A 19,361-nucleotide genomic window follows, 5' to 3' on the forward strand; every position below is an offset into this window, starting at 1 on the left:
GTTTGGGAAGCCGGGATTTGATGACAACAGTTTTAAAAAGGTATCTACGGGAAACTGTTCAGGGGTAGTAAGTGCCTCGGAATGTGCCGTAAGGCTAATTAAGGGATTAAATACCTCATTGCCTTGGGACCCCCAAGAGCTCAATTTGATGGGGGCACAAGCAATTGGAAATAGTTCCAATAATTGGACCCAAACGTGTTTTATGTTTGGGGACAAGTTTTTTGGAGAAAAGGGAGGAGTGAGACTCCTGGCACAATGGAACATTATAATTAAAGGAGGCCCTAGGCCCCAATGGTGGAATGCTTCGGGTTGGACTGATGTATCTCCCGACCCAATATTCGACTGGCGTAAGACCATAGGAGGAGATGGAACCTTCGGTCCCATATATGCAAACGGGACATTCTGTGGGATAAATGGGACAGTCGATGGGTTACAAGAACGGTACCCTGCGGGATTACCCTTAGGAGCATATGGGGGGGATCCATCAGGACAGGTACATAATAGGACAGATTTACTATGGAATAATGATACCGCTAAGGCCTTGCCAGGTGGAGTGTTTCTAATTTGTGGGGATAGAGCATGGCAGGGAATACCTAAGAATGCCTATGGGGGACCGTGTTATTTAGGGCAACTGGCAATGATAGCCCCGTCTAAAGCTAAGTTGTTAACTATGAAGCAGGAACAAAGAAGGCAAAAGCGTTCCCTTGGTTTAACACCGGAATGTGATGATAATGTACAATTAATATCTGTAACCGCGCGGGTCGCCTTAGCTATCTTTGTGCCAGGAGCTGCAGCAGGAAATGCATTAAGGGAGCTTTCGAAGTTAGCCTGTTGGAGTGAGAAGCAAGCAAATGCGACAACCGAGGTATTGGAACAACTCCTGCTCGATCAGAACAGCCTGCGACACGCACTACTACAGGACAGAGCGGCTATAGACTTCTTGCTCCTCGCCCATGGACAGGGATGTGAGGAGTTTGAAGGACTATGTTGTTTTAACCTGTCGGACCATAGCCAATCGATTCAACAACAATTGCGCTGGCTCAAGGAACACACTCAGAAGATAACACGGGAAGAAGGACTGATGGACGGATGGCTAGAGTCATTGTTTGGAGGGTTACCTGGGTGGATATCAGGACTGATAAAAGAAGGATTACGCGTATTTGTAATTCTGTTATTACTGTTACTGTGTATCTGCATAATGTGGAAATGTGTAATGGGGGTAATGGAAAAAGCTACAAATCGAGTTAATTCTATGCACATAATGTTCATGCGACAAACTCAGAAAGATTGAGAAAGGATTCTCTGATATTAGCAAAAGAAAAAGGGGGGAATGTAGGGTGCATTAGCAGGGAAGGTAGGGGTTAAATAGCTAATGTAGAATAAGCTGAGTCTTAGAGCACAAGGACCCATGATAACTGGCAGAGTCCGGATGTCTTGCTCATGGCAGGGGCAGAACCCTTGATAGATGGCAGGGTCAGGATGCCCTGCTCATGGCAAGGTCTGGACCCTTGATAGGTGGCGGGGTTAGGGTGCCCTGCCCTCAATCAGGATGATAGGGGGGCTGCTTATCCAGATGTTTTAATTCAGCAAAATAGATAACATTAACAAGAATGCAAAACAGGAAAACGGGAGGGGGAACACTCTTGGGTAAGAACGGTATAAAAGAGGGACGCTCGAAGTGGTCGGGGTCCGTGGTGTGACCCCTGTGTGGGAAAGCCCGGACCCCAGCTAGCTGGTAACACTTATTATCTTTCTTCTATTAATAAAAGACAATATATCTATGGTGGTTGTCTCTCTCCCTGTCAGTTCGGATACCGGACCTAACATGGGTGGATCAGTGGACCCTCCCAGCAGAGAAGCCGCGCCACCTTTGCGAGCTTGTTGCGGACCAACTGCGTCAAGGCCACCTCCGGCCGTCCACCAGCCCGTGGAGCACACGGGTGTTTGTCATCAAAATGAAAAGCGGGAAATGGCGATTACGTGCTCATGGCTCTCTGAAAAACATGCTAGAAAAACAAAAAAGGGGGAGTGTGCGGAAAATCTTGCTGTCAAGAACTGAATGTCCAAAAAGGAGACAGAGGAGTCCTAAAACTTTATTCTAATAAAGGGAGAGCCCACCGGGCAGATCCCTGTGCGATCTCTTCAATTGCTGGAGGACGCAGCCCCCCTTTTATCCTAATTTCCCGACCGAGGGACGCCCTCTCCTTTTCCCCATTGGCCAAGGTACTCAGCAGTTACAGCCTTCCTGGCCTGCCGATACCAAAATCCTGCCTCCTGCCATCTGTTCTCACCTAAGGTCACCTGACTCCTTTGTCCCCCTTGCTGAAGGATGTGGGGGAATTGCCCTATTTCCCTCCTTTGTAAAGGCCCCCACCTCTTGGCAGATGGCTCTTTTTGTCCCACTGGCTCATGGCTCCGCTCAGTCTCCCCCCTCCCTTTGTCCTGCTCTTCAGCCAGACTGTGGGGAAATCCCCTTATTGGTGAATACACAAACTTGAGCAGTCCGCTCAGGGAGTGAAGGGTACACCCCCCAGGACCATTTAAATAAGGCAATGTATGTATTAAATTTTCTAAATCGGGAAGAACACGGGTTGATCCCAACAGAATGTCATCATCAGGCAAGGAAAGGGCCACAAAGTGAGGGACAGGCAGAAGTAATGTATAAAGACTTACACACGCAAAAACGGGAAGGCCCAGGACCTCTAATAACCTGGGGGTGAGGGTATGCTTGTATTCATGTTGCAGGACAAAACTATTGGGTACCAGCGCAATGGATAAAGCCCGCATTATCAACACCAACGGCTGCAGAGAGAGGAGAAGATCCCGAGGAAGAGTTCCAACAATCATCGGAGGACTAATCCTCTATGGACTTGCTGCAACCAAAGTGATCGGTACAATGCCAGCACCACTGCTTCAACCTCAAAAGAATGTGCGGGTAACCCTGGCACACCTGGGCAACCGGACTCAAGCGAATATTTGTAATGGGATTTATAGTGCTAACTGTAATCATAATCCCTTGTATGTATTTGCCATGTCTCATACAATTGATACGTGCCTTAGTGGAAAGAATGATAACAGCTGCTCTAAAGAAGAATGCGAATTTAGTCACCACCGTCAAAGGAAAGAACTTGCTGAACTGTTGGGAGGTTTTACAGCGTTGCCAAAGCCAACTCCTTAGCTATTGCGTTTTGGGTCCTTAACTATGCCTAGTGCTAGAAAACAAAAAAGGGGGAGATGTGGGAAACTGAGAAACCGTGAGAAACTCTGGGAACGGTGAAAGTTAGGAGTGAGAAACTGTGAAAGTTAGGAATAACAGATTAGCAGAGAAACCTAAAACACAGGCCGGGCGCACCGATCTCTGGTTGGTTACCTGTTGTCCGTTAGCAGGATTGGACCCAGATAGCAATAGAGTCAAGAAATTGGCTGGAGGCAGGGGGAGGGAGCGCGTGGACAGCACGTGGACAGTGTATGCTCACATACTTGGAGAATATATGTTTGGTCTGATGCTCAATAAAATGGCTTCTGGTCCTAAACCTTAAGCCCCAGCTCCTTCGAAGATTCCCACAAGGTTCCCATTAGCTTAAGGCACAGCTCTTATGGATTCTGTCTCATTAAAATATCTTTCATATTTCTTCATTATTGTACCTCTCCTACACTTGTATCCAATAAGCTTGCTAAGTGTGGTTCTGACCCAAAGAGTAAAAAGTTGAGTAAGACTTAGGTGAAACAAGGTAAAAAACTAACCTGATGTGCTCAGTGTAGGTTTTGACAGCGACACATCTGCATTTTAAAATGTCAGAATGTATTGTTTTTCAGTAAAATATTCTCCAATGCTAATTCGATCAAATGATATTTTATGTGCATTCAATTATGAAAATACAATAACCTTTTCCTCTGAATCTTTCAGAAATCCAACCACTTTGGCATTTAAATCTAGGATGTAAACAAATATTTCAGTTGTGCTATCTCTGAATTTCACTTTTGAAAGTTCTCATCTTCTCTAATAAAACGACCTCTTCTTTCTGATAAATCCTAAAGTTTCAAACATTCTCAAAAACAATTGCATTCAAGCTCTCTGACAAGAACTGACAACGAATTCTCTATGTAGGCTCTATTAATCACCAAATTACATCCTTGAGTCACTTTGTCACACTTCTTAGCTGTAGTTTGGAGGCCTGTGTTTCCAAAGGCTATCATGCAATTGGAACTACCACCCATTTCAGAGGGCGAGGCCTGTTCCCTGTGCTCCATAGTTACAATGCAATTAGACAACACAACAGAGCCAATCTAATAATTTACAAAATGGGCTCAAATGAACTGGTCCTACATCCCCCGCTCCTATCATCTCACTTTGATATTCATCAGAGTTTTTGGGAAACTATTTTGTTTTCCTGGAAAAAAAAAAAAAAGAATTTTCTACTAGGACAGCAGAAATTTGTACAAACAGGGAAGAAGCAATACATGAGGCAGAATTGCCTTGCTGGGAGCAGAGATATGAATGGGAGCACAAATGAAGTAGCAGCAGGGCGTTACATTACGGCCAGATTTGGGAAAGGTCTGGTAAAAGTTTTACTTCTCTCAGGAGTATCTGTGATTCAGGGGAATGTCAGTAAGGAGTACGTTGAGGGACCCTCAACAACTGTTACTCACATTTGTGTTTTCCTTACATAAGGCACTTGGGCACCCCTCAGCCTGTAACTTTCACCAGAAAATTCCACAGCAATGGAACAATTTTAACTTGGCATCAAGTTAGGAAAGCAGCTATTATTTCAAATAATTCTAACACAATACTTGCAAAAAACATACCTTGCATTCCAAAGCAACTATGAAAAAGTGTTGTAAAGGCCACATATAGTGAAATTCTGAATAAACCTATGTGGATACTCATCTTCAGCGTCTCATATGATTCTACCAGTTAGAACAACTTTCAGTTTTGTATAAAATAAAACATACCTACAGAATTATTTTGCTGTCTCCCTGCTGCAGCATTCAGTGAATAAAGAGGATCAGGAATATTTTCAGAAACTGAGGGACAGTTTATCCAACCCCTAGGATTAAATAATGTAATAAAAAGGTTCAGAAAGAACTGCAATCTGGTCATCTCAAGAAATTTTTCACAGTACTTAAGATTTATGAAGATTTGTACTTACAATTATTTGCAAGAGCAATTGTAGTCATTTTAGAGGTATGCACATGCAATTCAGAAGGACATGCAGTACCTAAGACTTCCAGATTTTCTAAGTTGAGTTAGCCATCCTTTTTTAATACTTATTTTTATTTCTTCTATTTTAAATTCTCTTTCTATTGAAATCCTTGCTTTAAAAAAAAAAAAAAAAGCGGTCTCATCTCTCTATTATAAATTCTTGGATAACAATTTTCCCTGAGTAGTCTACGCAAATATATTTATGTGATAACATCAATAGGAAAATATATAGAAACAGTTTGACCCATACTGGATACAGAACTACCTCGGGCATAAACACACATCCTTTTCTAAGCAATCAAGAAAACTGCTTCAGAGCAGAGCACTGGAAATAAAAGAGCATTGTTTAATTATAGTAGGGCTGAATGGAATGTATTTGTAATGTACTGTACTCACTGCAGTAGAGACTGAGATATCTGCTTTGAACAAAAAAAAACAAACAAAACAAACAAAAAAAACCAACAGCTTAATAAAACAACGCCACCCAACACCTTAGGAGCACTTCACCCAACTAGAGCACTTCACCCAACTAGGCAAGCGGGAGGGGAAAAAAAAAAAAAAAAAAAAAGCACAAGTTTACAGGTATGAGGCCTGCTTAAATAAACCCTGGAATACAATATTAATGGTGACAACTTGACTGGTTAGTTAGAAAGGACCCAGAGGCTATAAACTCTCTCATTTGTATATATAATAGGTCTGCTGCATCTCTGGTAGAAGAAAAGCCTTACTTTCTTATACATGGTAGAATCAAAGTTAGGCCTCCAAATCTCAATCCTCACAAACCACTTCAAGCACAAAGCAGGCCAGGACTCCTCAGAACAAGCAGAACAGATGTTACATTTTCTGAAGAAATTCATAGCCATTCTGGGCTGCATGATCCTCATATTACATCAAGACATCGTATTCATGTAACATGATTTCTGAGGATGCAGCAAGAGAACAAGCCTCTATGAGACCTCCTTTCATGTCAGCTCTTAGAGTGCTTGAACAGCCACATTGCTGCCATCTCATTTTGCCAGTATCTACAATAACAGTTCAGTTTCTTCACAGCTTTCAGTAAGATTTAAATCAGATGCTGACCCTACACTGTGGATGAGTAAGCTGTCCATGGCATCATTTATAGCCCTGACAAAAAAAATAGCAAGAGTTACCCAAGCTATTTGATGGAAAGTACAAGGGAACTCTCTGCTTTTCTAAGTTTCTGGGGAAAAAGAGCATCCTCCTTGTTAGACTTGGCATCACTGTAAGCTCAAAGCAATTCTTCTCCCAACTTAATCGGATTGCGGACTGGCTACACTGGTGAGAGCCATGAAGCCAAGGACTCAGCTCTGTCAGCAGATGGTCAGATCTGTTACCAGAGGAGAAAGCAAAGGGCCACTCTCCTCCTTCCCATGCAAAGAGACATTTTATTCAGCATTTCAGATTACTCACGGTTTCTTTTTCAAATATTGAATTCTCCAAATATCAAATCACATCTAACCTTGGAACAACCAAGGGTATAGTCTGGCATCACTGATCAAGATGGTTATTTTTTACCTGTTGAAGGAAATATATTACATAAAAATTACACATAACAAGATTTTGTAATACGTATTATCTTGGTATTACCCCAAGATTTCTTCATCTTTGTCATAGGCTTGTCATTCCTCAAATTTGAAAGCTCATACCAGACAAGAGACTTCAGCACCTTCCTGAAGAGAATCTGGCAACCATCCTCCCATAAAAGCCATTTCAGCAGTAAGTCACCAGGTTATTTTGTGCATAAAGAATGGGACACCCAATGATTTTATTATTAGTAGCTATGTTTGTATAGCAGAAGGCTTACTGTTTCTATACATACTGGACATACTGGATTTATCTGATTTTCTTCCTTCGAAGTATATGGATCATCACAAATTTTATGCATAAAACCAATCTCTGGAGATGTGCCTCCTAGGGAAAGGAAGAAAGAAAAAAAAAAAAGAAAGTAACTAAAGGCAGACTAAAGGCAGTTTTACTCTCTTACGGTTACATAAATTTCTACATATCACAGTAACTAGCTGGGGGAAAAAAATATATCCCTTAGTATTCTGAAATTCTTCCCAAATCCATATTAGAAAGTAACTGAAACTCTTCCTGTGTCCATACTAGAAACTAACTCTTTTCTCTCTCTTTTTTTTTTTTATTAAGAACAGGAATTCTAGTAAGCTGCCCAATCCATTTAACTAAAAATATTTGTAGTCCTTTATAGAATTTTTTAATGACTATTCAGAGGAAGAACTTCTCGGGGGAGGAAGGGGAAAGGAAAAAAACAAAAAGGAGAAACCCTTACATGTGGACCTTTAGGTTTCAAAACTGCATCATTGTTATTGACATTAACAAAACACTCAAGAAATTAACTTTTGGAGTGGGTCATTCTCATCACCACAGTGCTACAGCACAAGCATGCATTAATATATGCTATGTGCATAATGAAATGCTAACTCTAACAAACTAAATATAAACTACCATAAGTGGAACGCTAAAAATACCATTAGTAAACTATTATATTAAAAAAAAAAAATCCTCACTCTCAGCAACATAACAGTGAGCCATATAAACAGTGAGCCAATAAACATGCTTTAAACCCCACAGGCTGAATGTTGCCAAGCTTTAATTCCAGTGGATGGCCATAGGTAAGTTCAAAAGGGAATGGTTCCCTCCGCAGGCAACACTAGGGAGAGACCATAGAAAGTTCAGCATCAGAAATGACAGCAAAGTAAAGATTTTCACACATTTCAATGGGCTGTGGAGGTGATTTTCACTGCCTCAGAGTAGGCTGATATAAAATGGTAGTTTTGAATCCACTCAGGTCTTTAAATTGGTAAGGCAAACAAACCAAAAATCTTGACGAGCACTAAGAACATCTTGTGTAACAGAGTAGGCAGTTGAAGTTTGCATCGTCAGAACAAAATACACCGACACACAAATAAGAGGCGTTATATAAAAAAACCCAAGGAGGTACCAGTAAAAATATTTGCAACTGCTACATGTTTGTTTATGCAACCTACTTTTAAGAGAATTATTTGAGAAGATATTATGGCTTTAATAAATGAATACATACTACACTTAATACACTTAAATACACATATCCAAATGTTGCACATTACACTTAAAGAGAGCAGATACATGCAACAATAATGAAGTTATTTCAATACTATATGCTAGTTACATTTCATGTATTAAATTAAAATGTTACGGACTCAAGCAACATCCAGAGAAAAGCACATAGAAAAAAAACAACACAGACTTAAAAAGGAAACTCTCTTACCTTTGGCAATTCTTACTTCAGTTGACACATCCTTATTTAAAAAAGATAACCTTTACCAAAAAAAAAAAAAAAGAAGAAGAAGAAGAAAAAGAAAAATAACTGTCAAGCAGCTGTATCATCTGATCAACCCTGCAAACTCCAAGGGCGGTTTAGGCCAGAGGAGGCCAACATCACTTCCTTTAGTCAGGCTGGGACACCTGCTAAGCTCATGCTGAGGACTCCTCTACCACGAACACTAATTTTAAAGCATCCTCAAACTGAGAAAATTCACCTGATCTTGCAAATCAGTGAGACCTCAAGCAGGGAAGCACATTGCTGCTTTATGTGTACTTGGCCTGTACTAAGGCACAAATATAGCGCAAACAAAAAGTGAAACCGCTGGGCGGACTCAACACCACAGAAGAAAGAAAACATCAGGAGCTCCCTGAAATTGAACCTGCAGAGAAAGAGCTGCCTTGGTGATCATCTTGTCTGATGCTATTTTATTTAATTTTCTCCGGTCAGGATTCTGGCATGCTTATCTTCCACTGACTGAAATGTTATTCTGTAGAGTATAAATGTACAGCTTACAGGATGTATGCACAACCAATGGGTCCATTTTCAGAGCTGGCAAGTGTCAATTTGAACATTAACAAAAAAATGATATTTTTTTGTGTAAAACACATAAACGCCCTAACACACACAACGAAAATACTTATTTTTGAAACTGTGTACTAGCAATCTAAAGCGGCTGCCTCACAGCAGCTCGGCTCTGCGGTGTTTCCGAGGCACGGGGAGGCGGCGCTCCTCCGAGCCCGGGTGTTCGGAGGCGGTGCGGAGACGGGGCACCCGGCAGCGGGCGCCGCCTCAAGCGCAGCTCGGGGAGCGCGGCGCCCCTCCGCGCCTGCCCGACCCCGCGCCTCCATATCACCTGCTCTGCAGCTCCCCTCCCTCCACATCGCTCTTTAGCACCGAGCCCTCCACCACAGTCTCATCACTATCGCTGTCGCCGTCCCCACCACCACCCATGGCGCCGCCGCCCGACCCCGCCCCCAACGGCCCCTCAGCGCGCGAGCTCCGCCCTGGCGGCCATTTTGTGAGCGCCGCTTCGCGCCCGCCCGGCATCCGGGTCGTGGAGATGAGGCAGGAGCAGCTCAAACACGCGCAAGGGTAGTGTAGCGGCCAAGAAGAAATCAAAGGCAGCTCCAGCTTGGGAGCCGTTGGGAAGGATGGTACTGGCCACGGGTCATGGTGTGGCTGCTGCTGCCTCATGGCGGCTCTGTGCCGCACATATGCTTGCAGCAGGGCATCACACCTCTTGCCTGCCTCACCCGCTCATATCCCTGTTGTGCCTTTTTCCTAACCCGCGCACTGCCAAGGCCATGTTGAAGGTGCTAACTTCCCAAAGTACAACACGTGCTTCATGTTTCAGACGAGGAATGCATTGGGCAACCAGCTTACTAGTTGCCGGTATTTGTAAAGTATTTGCAATAGTTGTCATGGTGTAGGGATTAAAGAGTTAATATAGAGCGCACTAATAAGCTAGTCAATACTTAGTCTCAAAGTGCAGGAATTCTTGATAAATGGCATGACAGGTGGCTCTGCATGGAGGGGTTGCCTATCTTCAAGGACTCCTGATACATGGCAAAACGGGATGGTCTGCATGGAGGGGTTGCTTATCCAGAGGTGTCCCAGTCGGCAATCAAATATAGATAACATTGACATGAAAGCAGAACAGGAGAATGGGAGGGGGGACATTTTTGGGGTAAGAACGGTATAAAAGAGGGACGACCAAAGCGGTCGGGGTCCGTGGTGTGACCCCTGCGTGGGAAAGCCCGGACCCCAGCTAGCTGGTAATACTTATTATCTTTCTCCTATTATTAAAAAGCACAATATATCGATGGTGTTTGCCTCTTTCTCTGTCAATTCGAAAAACGGACCTAACATTTGGGGGCTCGTCCGGGATTCGAATACAAGAAAGAAGAAAAAAATAGAGAAAGATAATAAGTCAAGGGAGGCCTCAGGGGGTGAGAGTGAGCCGACAGAAATCCAGGTGGATGCACCGAAGGATAGTCGGCTGGAGTCTGAGGGAGACGTCCCTCAGACTCCCAGGAAAAGGAAGGGTGGTTGGTTAGGTAGGTTGGGTATACCGTTTCTCCTTAACGAAAGGAGACCAGTTTGGGAAGGGCGAATTCCGTTAATAATCGCCCTTACTGGTTTACTGGCAGTTGTATTAATTTTGGTTTTAAGCGACAAGCTTGATACAATGGGACAAGGGAAATCCACCCCTTTGTCATTAATGTTAAATCATTTTGGATATGTTAAGCATCGGGCACATGATTTATCTGTAGAAGTGTATAAAAACCGATGGGAGATATTTTGTAAAAGTGAGTGGCCAAGTTTTGACGTAGGCTGGCCGAGAGAGGGAAGTTTAGATTTAAAATTGGTAAGGAAAGTAAAAGAGGTAATAATGAGACCTGGGTCGGAAGGGCACCCAGATCAATTTCCATATATAATCACCTGGGAGGATTTGGTTTTACATCCACCCCCATGGCTGAAACCTTTTGTGGGGGGGAATGGAAAGGATGAAAAGGTTGATATTTACCTAATGAAAAAGGAAGGGAAAAAGGCGGTATTATCAGATTCGACTTTATATCCAGAAATATTGGATGAAGAAAGTGGGCATAATCCCCCCCTTACGCACCTCCGCCTGAGGCACGAAGGGAGGTGAGTAGTAGTGATCAAAGGAGGGAGGGAGGGGAAGATAGGGGCCCAGCGTTTGGGACTCGATCTCACCAAAGGGGAGACGAGGGAGGTGTGTCAAGCACCTCTCAAGCTTTCCCAGTTAGAGCAATTGGAACAACAGGGCCTCAGGGACAGCGTACGTATCAATACTGGCCATTCTCTTCTAGTGACTTGTATAATTGGAAAAGTCAAAACCCCTCTTTTTCCGAGAAGCCGGGAGCGTTGATTGATTTATTAGAATCCATCTTGTTTACATATAACCCTACCTGGGATGACTGTCAGCAGCTTTTAAAAGTGTTGTTTACGACCGAAGAGCGTGAGAGGATCCTGACCGAGGCACGAAAGTTGGTGCCGGGAGAGGACGGGAGACCCACCGGGCAGCAGAACCTTATCGATGAAGGATTCCCATTGGTAAGACCACCGTGGGATTTTGAGCAACCCGAAGGTAGGGAGCGTCTCCGAACATACCGGCAAACGTTGATGGCAGGGTTGCAGGCGGCGGCACGTGACTTAACTAAAGTAATTGCCGTCAGGCAGGAAGCCGAAGAAACCCCTGCCGCTTTCTTAGAGAGAATATTAGAGGCGTTTAGACAATTCACTCCTTTAGATCCTACGAAAGAAGAGAATCGGGCAGCTGTCATCTTGGCATTTGTAAATCAAGCTGCCCCGAATATAAGAAAGAAATTGCAAAAGATTGATAGGTTAGGGGAGCAAACTTTAGAGGATCTTTTAAAAGTAGCAGAAAAGGTGTATAACAACAGGGAGACTGCAGAAGAAAAACAGGAAAGAATGAGAAGGGAAGATCGGGAATACCAGGCAAAAGAAAATCAGAGAAATCAAAGGGAAATGGCTAGGAGATTTTTTGAAGCAGGAGGAAAGTCAGGGAGGCGAAGAAGGGGACCGTCACCCCCCAGAGGAGTTGAGGTACGGTTAGGAAGGGATCAATGTGCAATTTGCAAAAAGAAAGGACATTGGAAAAATGAGTGTCTGGAAAAAGGAGAAAGGGGGCCATCTAGAGTACTGGTGGCAAATGAAGATAGCGACTGAAGGGGCCAGGACTCGGAACCCTTCCCCGAGTCTTGGATAGAATTAGAAATGGAAGGGAAACGTGTAAAATTTCTGGTAGATACAGGGGCTGAATATTCGGTGGTAAATGAAGCAGCGGGGAAGCTATCGACAAAGAAAACTCGAGTACAAGGGGTAAATGGGAGTAAGGGGTATCGGTGGACATCAGAAAGGAAAGTAGATGTAGCTAATAGACAGATCACGCACTCTTTCTTGTATATACCAGAGAGTCCGGTACAATTAATGGGCCGGGATCTCTTAACTAAATTAGGGGTAAGGATATATTTTGAGGATGATGGAATAGAAATCAATGACCGAGAAGGACAACCGATACAGGTCCTGACCGCTAGATTAGAGGACGAATATAGACTGTATAAAGAGAGGAAGGAAGAAATTGGACCAGAAACTTAAAAATGGATGAGGGAAATCCCAGAAGTATGGGCAGAGAATTCGGGAGTAGGAAGAGTTAAAAGGAAAATTCCTCTGGTCGTGGAATTGAAACCAGGAGCTCGCCCGATTAGGGCTAAACAGTACCCAATGACCCCTGAAGCTCGACAAGGAATAGCAAAGCATATTAAAAGGTTACTGAAAGCTGGCATTCTGCGTAAATGCAAATCTCCATGGAATACTCCTCTGCTGCCAGTAAAGAAGCCCGGAGGAGATTTCAGGCCAGTTCAAGATCTGAGAGAAGTCAATAAAAGAGTGGAGAATGTGCATCCTACAGTCCCGAATCCATACACTCTGTTAAGTACGATGCCACCAGATATGGGATGGTATACAGTTTTAGACTTAAAGGATGCATTTTTTACTATCCCCCTGACGGAACAGAGCCAGGCAATGTTTGCTTTTGAGTGGGAAGATCCCGAGAGCGGATACAAGGGTCAGTTAACTTGGACCCGATTACCACAAGGGTTCAAAAATTCACCAACTTTATTTAATGAAATACTGCAGGAAGATCTGAGTGAATTCAGGAGACAGAATCCTAGTGTGAAATTGCTTCAGTATGTGGATGATCTGCTGCTAGCGGCAAGAACGAAAGAGGACTGTGAGGAAGGTACGAGGAAGTTGTTGCAAGAATTAAATAAGCTCCGGAAGTAACATATCTGGGATATAAGATACGAGATGGTGGGAGATGGCTAACTGATGCCATGAAAGAGACTGTTCTTCGGATTCAGGAACCCAAATCTCCAAGAGAGGTTCGAGGATTTTTGGGGACGGTGGGATACTGCCGTTTGTGGATACCTGGGTTCGCAGAAAAAGCGAAACCTCTGTATGAGGCGAGTCGAGAGAAACCGGACTAGCAGTGGACAGAAGCTATGAGAAAAATCTTTTGAGGAACTGAGATTAACCCTGCTAGAGGCCCCTGCACAGGGTGGCCCTCGTGTCTCAGAATTATTGCAGCCGTGGCGTTAATGGTTAAGGGCGCAGACAAACTCACGTTTGGGCAAAAGCTGTATGTAACGGCTCCTCATTACGCAGAGGCATTACTCAAACAGCCGCCTGAAAGATGGATAACAAATGCTAGGCTGACTCATTATCAAGCCTTGCTTTTAAACCCAGGAAGAATTATGTATACGTCCCAAATGACTTTGAATCCAGCCACTCTCCTACCTAACCCAGAGTATGAAACACCTATGCATAATTGTCAGGAGGTGTTAGCTGAAACTACGACAGTGCGGGAAGATTTGAAGGATGAGCCGATGCAAGGAGGAAAAGTGTGGTTTACAGATGGAAGTAGCTTGGTCGAGCAAGGAAAAAGAAGGGCGGGAGCTGCAGTGGTTAAATCAGAACTGAGAAATAGTTTGGAGCCAGCGTTTACCAGACGGCACTTTGGCTCAGAGAGCGGAACTGAAGAACAAAGTGCTGGAGAAGGATATTACGATACAGGAGGAAGAATGTTAATTCCCAAGCGGATGGGACAGAGGATGGCTCAGCAGTTACATAGTACCACACACTTGGGGGAAAGAAAAATGGGACTGTTAATAGAAAAGTTCGGGTTGAGATTCCAAGATCAGAGGAAAATATTAAGAGGGATAATAGAAGGGTGTCAAGTGTGTCAGGAAATGAAGCCATCGAGGGTCAGAAAGGTGCATGAAGGTATAAGGGAAAGGGGTGGTGAACCTGGAAGGCATTGGGAAGTAGATTTTATGGAAATAAAACCAGGTAAATATGGGTATAGATATTTATTGGTATTAGTAGACACATTTTCGGGGTGGATGGAGGCCTTCCCCACTAAGCGAGAAACAGCCCAGGTGGTAGCGGTCCCATATATGCAAACGGGACATTCTGTGGGACAAATGGGACAGTCGACGGGTTACAACAACGATTCCCTGCGGGATTACCCTTAGGAGCATATGGGGGGGATCCATCAGGACAGGTACATAAGAGTACAGATTTACTATGGAATAATGGTACCGCTAAGGCCTTGCCAGATGGAGTGTTTTTAATTTGTGGGGATAGAGCGTGGCAGGGAATACCTAAGAATGCCTATGGGGGACCGTGTTATTTAGGGCAACTGGCAATGATAGCCCCGTTGTTAACTATGAAGCAGGAACAAAGAAGGCAAAAGCGTTCCCTTGGTTTAACACCAGAATGTAATGATAATGTACAATTAATATCTGTAACTGCGCGGATCGCCTTAGCTATCTTTGTACCAGAAGCTGCAGCAGGAAATGCATTAAGGGAACTTTCAAAGTTAGCCTGTTGGAGTGAGAAGCAAGCAAATGTGACAACCGAGGTATTGGAACAACTCCTGCTCGATCAGAACAGCCTGCGACATGCACTACTACAGGATAGGGCGGCTATAGACTTCTTGCTCCTCGCGCATGGGCATGGATGTGAAGAGTTTGAAGGACTATGTTGTTTTAACCTGTCTGACCATAGCCAATCGATTCAGCAACGATTGCGCTGGCTCAAGGAACACACTCAGAAGATAACACTGGAAGAAGGACTAATGGACGGATGGCTAGAGTCATTGTTTGGAGGGTTACCTGGGTGGATATCAGGACTGATAAAAGAAGGATTGCGCATATTTGTAATTCTGTTATTGCTGTTACTATGTATCTGTATAATATGGAAATGTGTAATGGGGGTTATGGAAAGAGCTACAAATCGAGTTAATTCTATGCATATAATGCTTATGCGACAAACTCAGAAGAATCGAGAAAGGATTCTCTGATATTAACAAAAGAAAAAGGGGGGAATGTAGGGATTAAATAGTTAATATAGAGTGCACTAATAAGCCAGTCAATACTTAGTCTCTAAGTGCAAGGACTCTTGATAAATGGCAGGACAGGTAGCTCTGCATGGAGGGGTTACCTATCTGCAAGGACTCCTGATATATGGCAGGTCAGGATGTTCTGCATGAAGGGGTTGCCTATCTACAAAGACTCCTGATACATGGCAAGATGGGATTGTCTGCATGGAGGGGTTGCTTATCCAGAGGTGTCCCAGTCGGCAATCAAATATAGATAACATTGACATGAAAGCAGAACAGGAGAACGGGAGGGGGGACATTTTTGGGGTAAGAACGGTATAAAAGAGGGACGACCGAAGTGGTCGGGGTCCATGGTGTGACCCCTGCGTGGGAAAGCCCGGACCCCAGCTAGCTGGTAATACTTATTATCTTTCTCCTATCATTAAAAAGCACAATATATCGATGGTGTTTGCCTCTTTCTCTGTCAATTCGAAAACCGGACCTAACAATGGATCTGATGCTGCAGTGTCTGTTGAAAACGCAATGCCATTTTCACTGAAGACAGACCTGTTTCTGCCTCAGCTTTGCCTTCCACCTCTCCCAGCTGTGACAGTGCGGCTCTCATGGCCCCTCACAGCAGTGGCAGGAGCTGTAGGCTTCTCTGTGGAGAGAAGTACTGATACCAAAAGGGCTTATGACAGAAAGATTTCTCATCTATTTACACAAAAACAATTCAAAATCATAGTAATGATTCATGTTCACAGGAAACTAGATGATGAAATTAGTATTTTTATCACTTGCCAAATTAGGCTCATCACAGAATAATCAAAAAAAAAAAAAAAAAAAAAAAACAACTCCAAAACAAACTACTTGGCAGAAAGGATGGAAAAAATAGCAAGATATTAAAGGTCACATTCAATTAGAAAATAATTATACATAGATATATTTGCAACTGTGTGCAAATTACTATTTTGCTTTGACTTGGTCATATCCCAAAGCAATTACAGAAATTGCTTTGCATATCATCAAATTACTGCAAAAAAAAGCTTGCTAGGAATCTTTTACCCTTTATAGGTAATAAAGAGATACTTGAGAAGACAGGAGTGGTGAGAAAGAAGCCATCAGAGAAAAAAAAAGTAGTAGAAAGTCATCTGGATTTAGACTTGTCACTGTGAAGATATGAGAATTAAAAGTATTTTGCCATATTAAATAACAGAACTAGCATAAAAAAAATCCCAGTGATAACATGCATTTTGCTGGAGTTCTCCGGAAACCTATTTTAATCAGTTTATCCTTTCCTGAGGATTAAATTTACGTTCTACAACATGGTGAAGGTACTTGAAGCATTTCTGAGTAAAATGGCACGTCAGAAGCAGTTTTGAAAAAAGCTGGCATGTAAATTATCTTCAGCAAAATCCTGTCAGATTGTATTTTGTTTGTGCCTATAGCTCGCTCAGGCCTGGTGACACAAACTGGCTACACAAAGTGGGAGCAATTAATTGTAACTAAGAGCACGTTGCATGTGATACATAGGAGGCCAGAGAGACCAAGGAGCTACACATGCCCCAAACACTCATGTGCAAAAGCCAGATCAAAGAAAGAATGTCCTATCTGGGCCAAAGGCACAAGACCAAGGGGGTTGTGTCCAAGTTGGTTGCTCTCTGTTGAACACCAAGAGATCCCAGTGCTTTCCACAAGCTGCTAATCACAGTGGCATTTTTAATGAGGCGATGAAGCGTATCCATCTGGTAACTACCGGTGCAGAGGGTGGGTTGACATCACTGCGTGCAAATGATGCTCTGGAGCAACACAAGCTTAAAACCGGTGCCCTGCCCTGCCCTGCCCTGCCTCCCTCAGCGCCGGCCGGCCGGCGCGGGAGGCGAGGCAGAGCCGGGCCGGCGTTCCCAGTGCACGGCTCGGGCGGGCGACGGCATCGCAGCGCCGCGCACCTAGGGTGCGGCCGGACTCTCGGGCCATCAGCATATGCAAATAAACCGCCTGCCGCCTCCCAATCAGAAGAAAGGGCGAGGGAAACGTGGCGGCCCATTGGTGGGTCTCCTATGGCGAGATGGCGTGTTCCCCGCGCCTGATCGCGCCGCGCGCCGTTGCTCCAGCGACGCGGCGAGTGACGCGCCATGGGAAGGGCGTGCCGTGGCCTCGTCATTGGTTGCGCGGTGGGACGACGGCGGCGCTGGGGTTGTCGCGCCCCGTGTCCTTGCGCCGCCGGGAGCTTCCGCGTCACTGCGGTGCGGCGGAAAGGAGGAAGACGCGGGCCGCCACGGTGAGCGGCCGCCGTGGGGACGGGCGCAGGGCAGGCGGCGAGGGCACCCCAACCTTGCGACACGGCGCCCTAGCGGCGGCGGACGTTGGCGCTGCGCCGCGCGTTTCTGCAGAAACGGCGGGGCGGGGGCGGCCGTTACCGCCGTTCTCGCCGCCCCCGGCCCGCGCCCGTGGGCGGGCGGAGAAGGTCAGACCGGTGTCCCAGGGCCTTCCCAGCGACACTGGCGGCCGCGGCACCTGCCCGGCCCGGCGGCGCTGCACGGCAGGGCGAGCGCGGAAGGGCGGCCCGCACGTCATGGTGCAGGCTGCGCCTCCCCGGGCGTGGCGGTGACGGTGCCGGCGGGCGAGGGTCTCCTCCGTGCGCACGAGCCGCGATGCCTCGTAGCTCCACGAGGTGCCCCCGTCCTGTTGTACATATATATATGTGTATAAAAACATGTGTGTGTATATATATATATATGTGTGTGTGTATATATATATATATATATGTATATGTGTGTGTGCTTTTTCTTTTCTTGGGATTGATCTGGCCAGGATTTTGCTCATTTGCTTTTGCTGCCGAGTTCCTTCATCACGCTGTAGCTACTGCTGAGTCAGGCAACACGGGATGGGACATTTGAAATGCTCGTACAAATGGCATCACAGAGGATGGCGCTGAGGCAAGGCTGGTGGCAGATCTGGGCTGCCCACACTGAACAGCCATGTAGCCAAGTGCCTGATCAGTGCTCTAAACCATTATGTCCAACCTGTCTGGTTGGCTTTTCATGCTCTGGTCCAAAGTTTTTGTATTTTTTTGCTTTCTAGACTTCATTGCTTTACTTAACGTTTTCCTGGCAATGTTTGCGCAAGGAAGGCAGATAGGAAGCGGATGGGATTGATTTCTTTGGAGCCACCGTTTTGAAATTTAACAAAATAATGTAAATTATACAATTTAGCTTCATTTTTAAAGATACATCTTGCTAATTTCAAGCTATAAGCCAGGTTTACCAAGGAAATATTAATAGGATCACAAATGTGAACTGATCATAAGTGTTTTGGTTCTTGAGATTTTAACAGTACTCTGTAGTGCAGCATTTATACAAGATCTGTGTGTGGAGTCTTCCTTTAAGCTTTTCTAGAATGTCAACTATATAATAAACTAAAATAACATTTATCAAAGATGAGGACTTTAAAAATGCTTTTAGGTTAGGAGTTGGTGCCAGTCCATGGAGACTATGGTCAGCAGTGAGACACCTTCTATTTTTATATACTGATAGCAGCATTTTTGCATCATGAATTTTTGGGAAGGCATTTTACACTTGTTAACACAGAAATTCTGTCTGTGTTGCTTATAGATGTCAGAAGTAAATATCTGATCAAATATTTGGAATCTTTCTAAATTTAATACCATTTTTTTATTGACCAGGATAAAATTCTGATAGTTGAAATCACTAGGCATTGCATTATTAATTTTGGAGCTGGTAGGACTTTGTATGCTCATGTGGTAAACGCTAATTCTGGTGTGTCTGGAGAAAGGTAATTTTTCAAAGTATTAGTAATTTCTATCCCTAGGTTATTACTAGGCTTTTTCTTTTTGTTTTGTTTCAGAATCACTGAAGTACTAA

The 19,361-nt window shown here is 44.3% G+C and overlaps 1 protein-coding gene across 1 annotated transcript; it reads left to right on the plus strand.

Moving 5' to 3' along the window:
* Positions 1-14,823: 14,823 nt before the first annotated feature.
* On the plus strand, positions 14,824-16,652 carry LOC148593026 (endogenous retrovirus group PABLB member 1 Env polyprotein-like). The gene is made up of 2 exons (XM_088532703.1): positions 14,824-15,340; positions 16,552-16,652. Exons 1-2 carry the CDS (start codon positions 14,824-14,826, stop codon positions 16,650-16,652), a joined length of 618 nt encoding a protein of 205 aa, XP_088388829.1.
* The last annotated feature ends 2,709 nt before the right edge of the window (positions 16,653-19,361 follow it).

This window comes from Tinamus guttatus, unplaced genomic scaffold (genome assembly GCF_059628265.1).
Source record: "Tinamus guttatus ecotype Peru unplaced genomic scaffold, ASM5962826v1 Tinamus_guttatus_pri_ptg000467l, whole genome shotgun sequence".
Lineage (NCBI taxonomy): Eukaryota > Metazoa > Chordata > Aves > Tinamiformes > Tinamidae > Tinamus > Tinamus guttatus.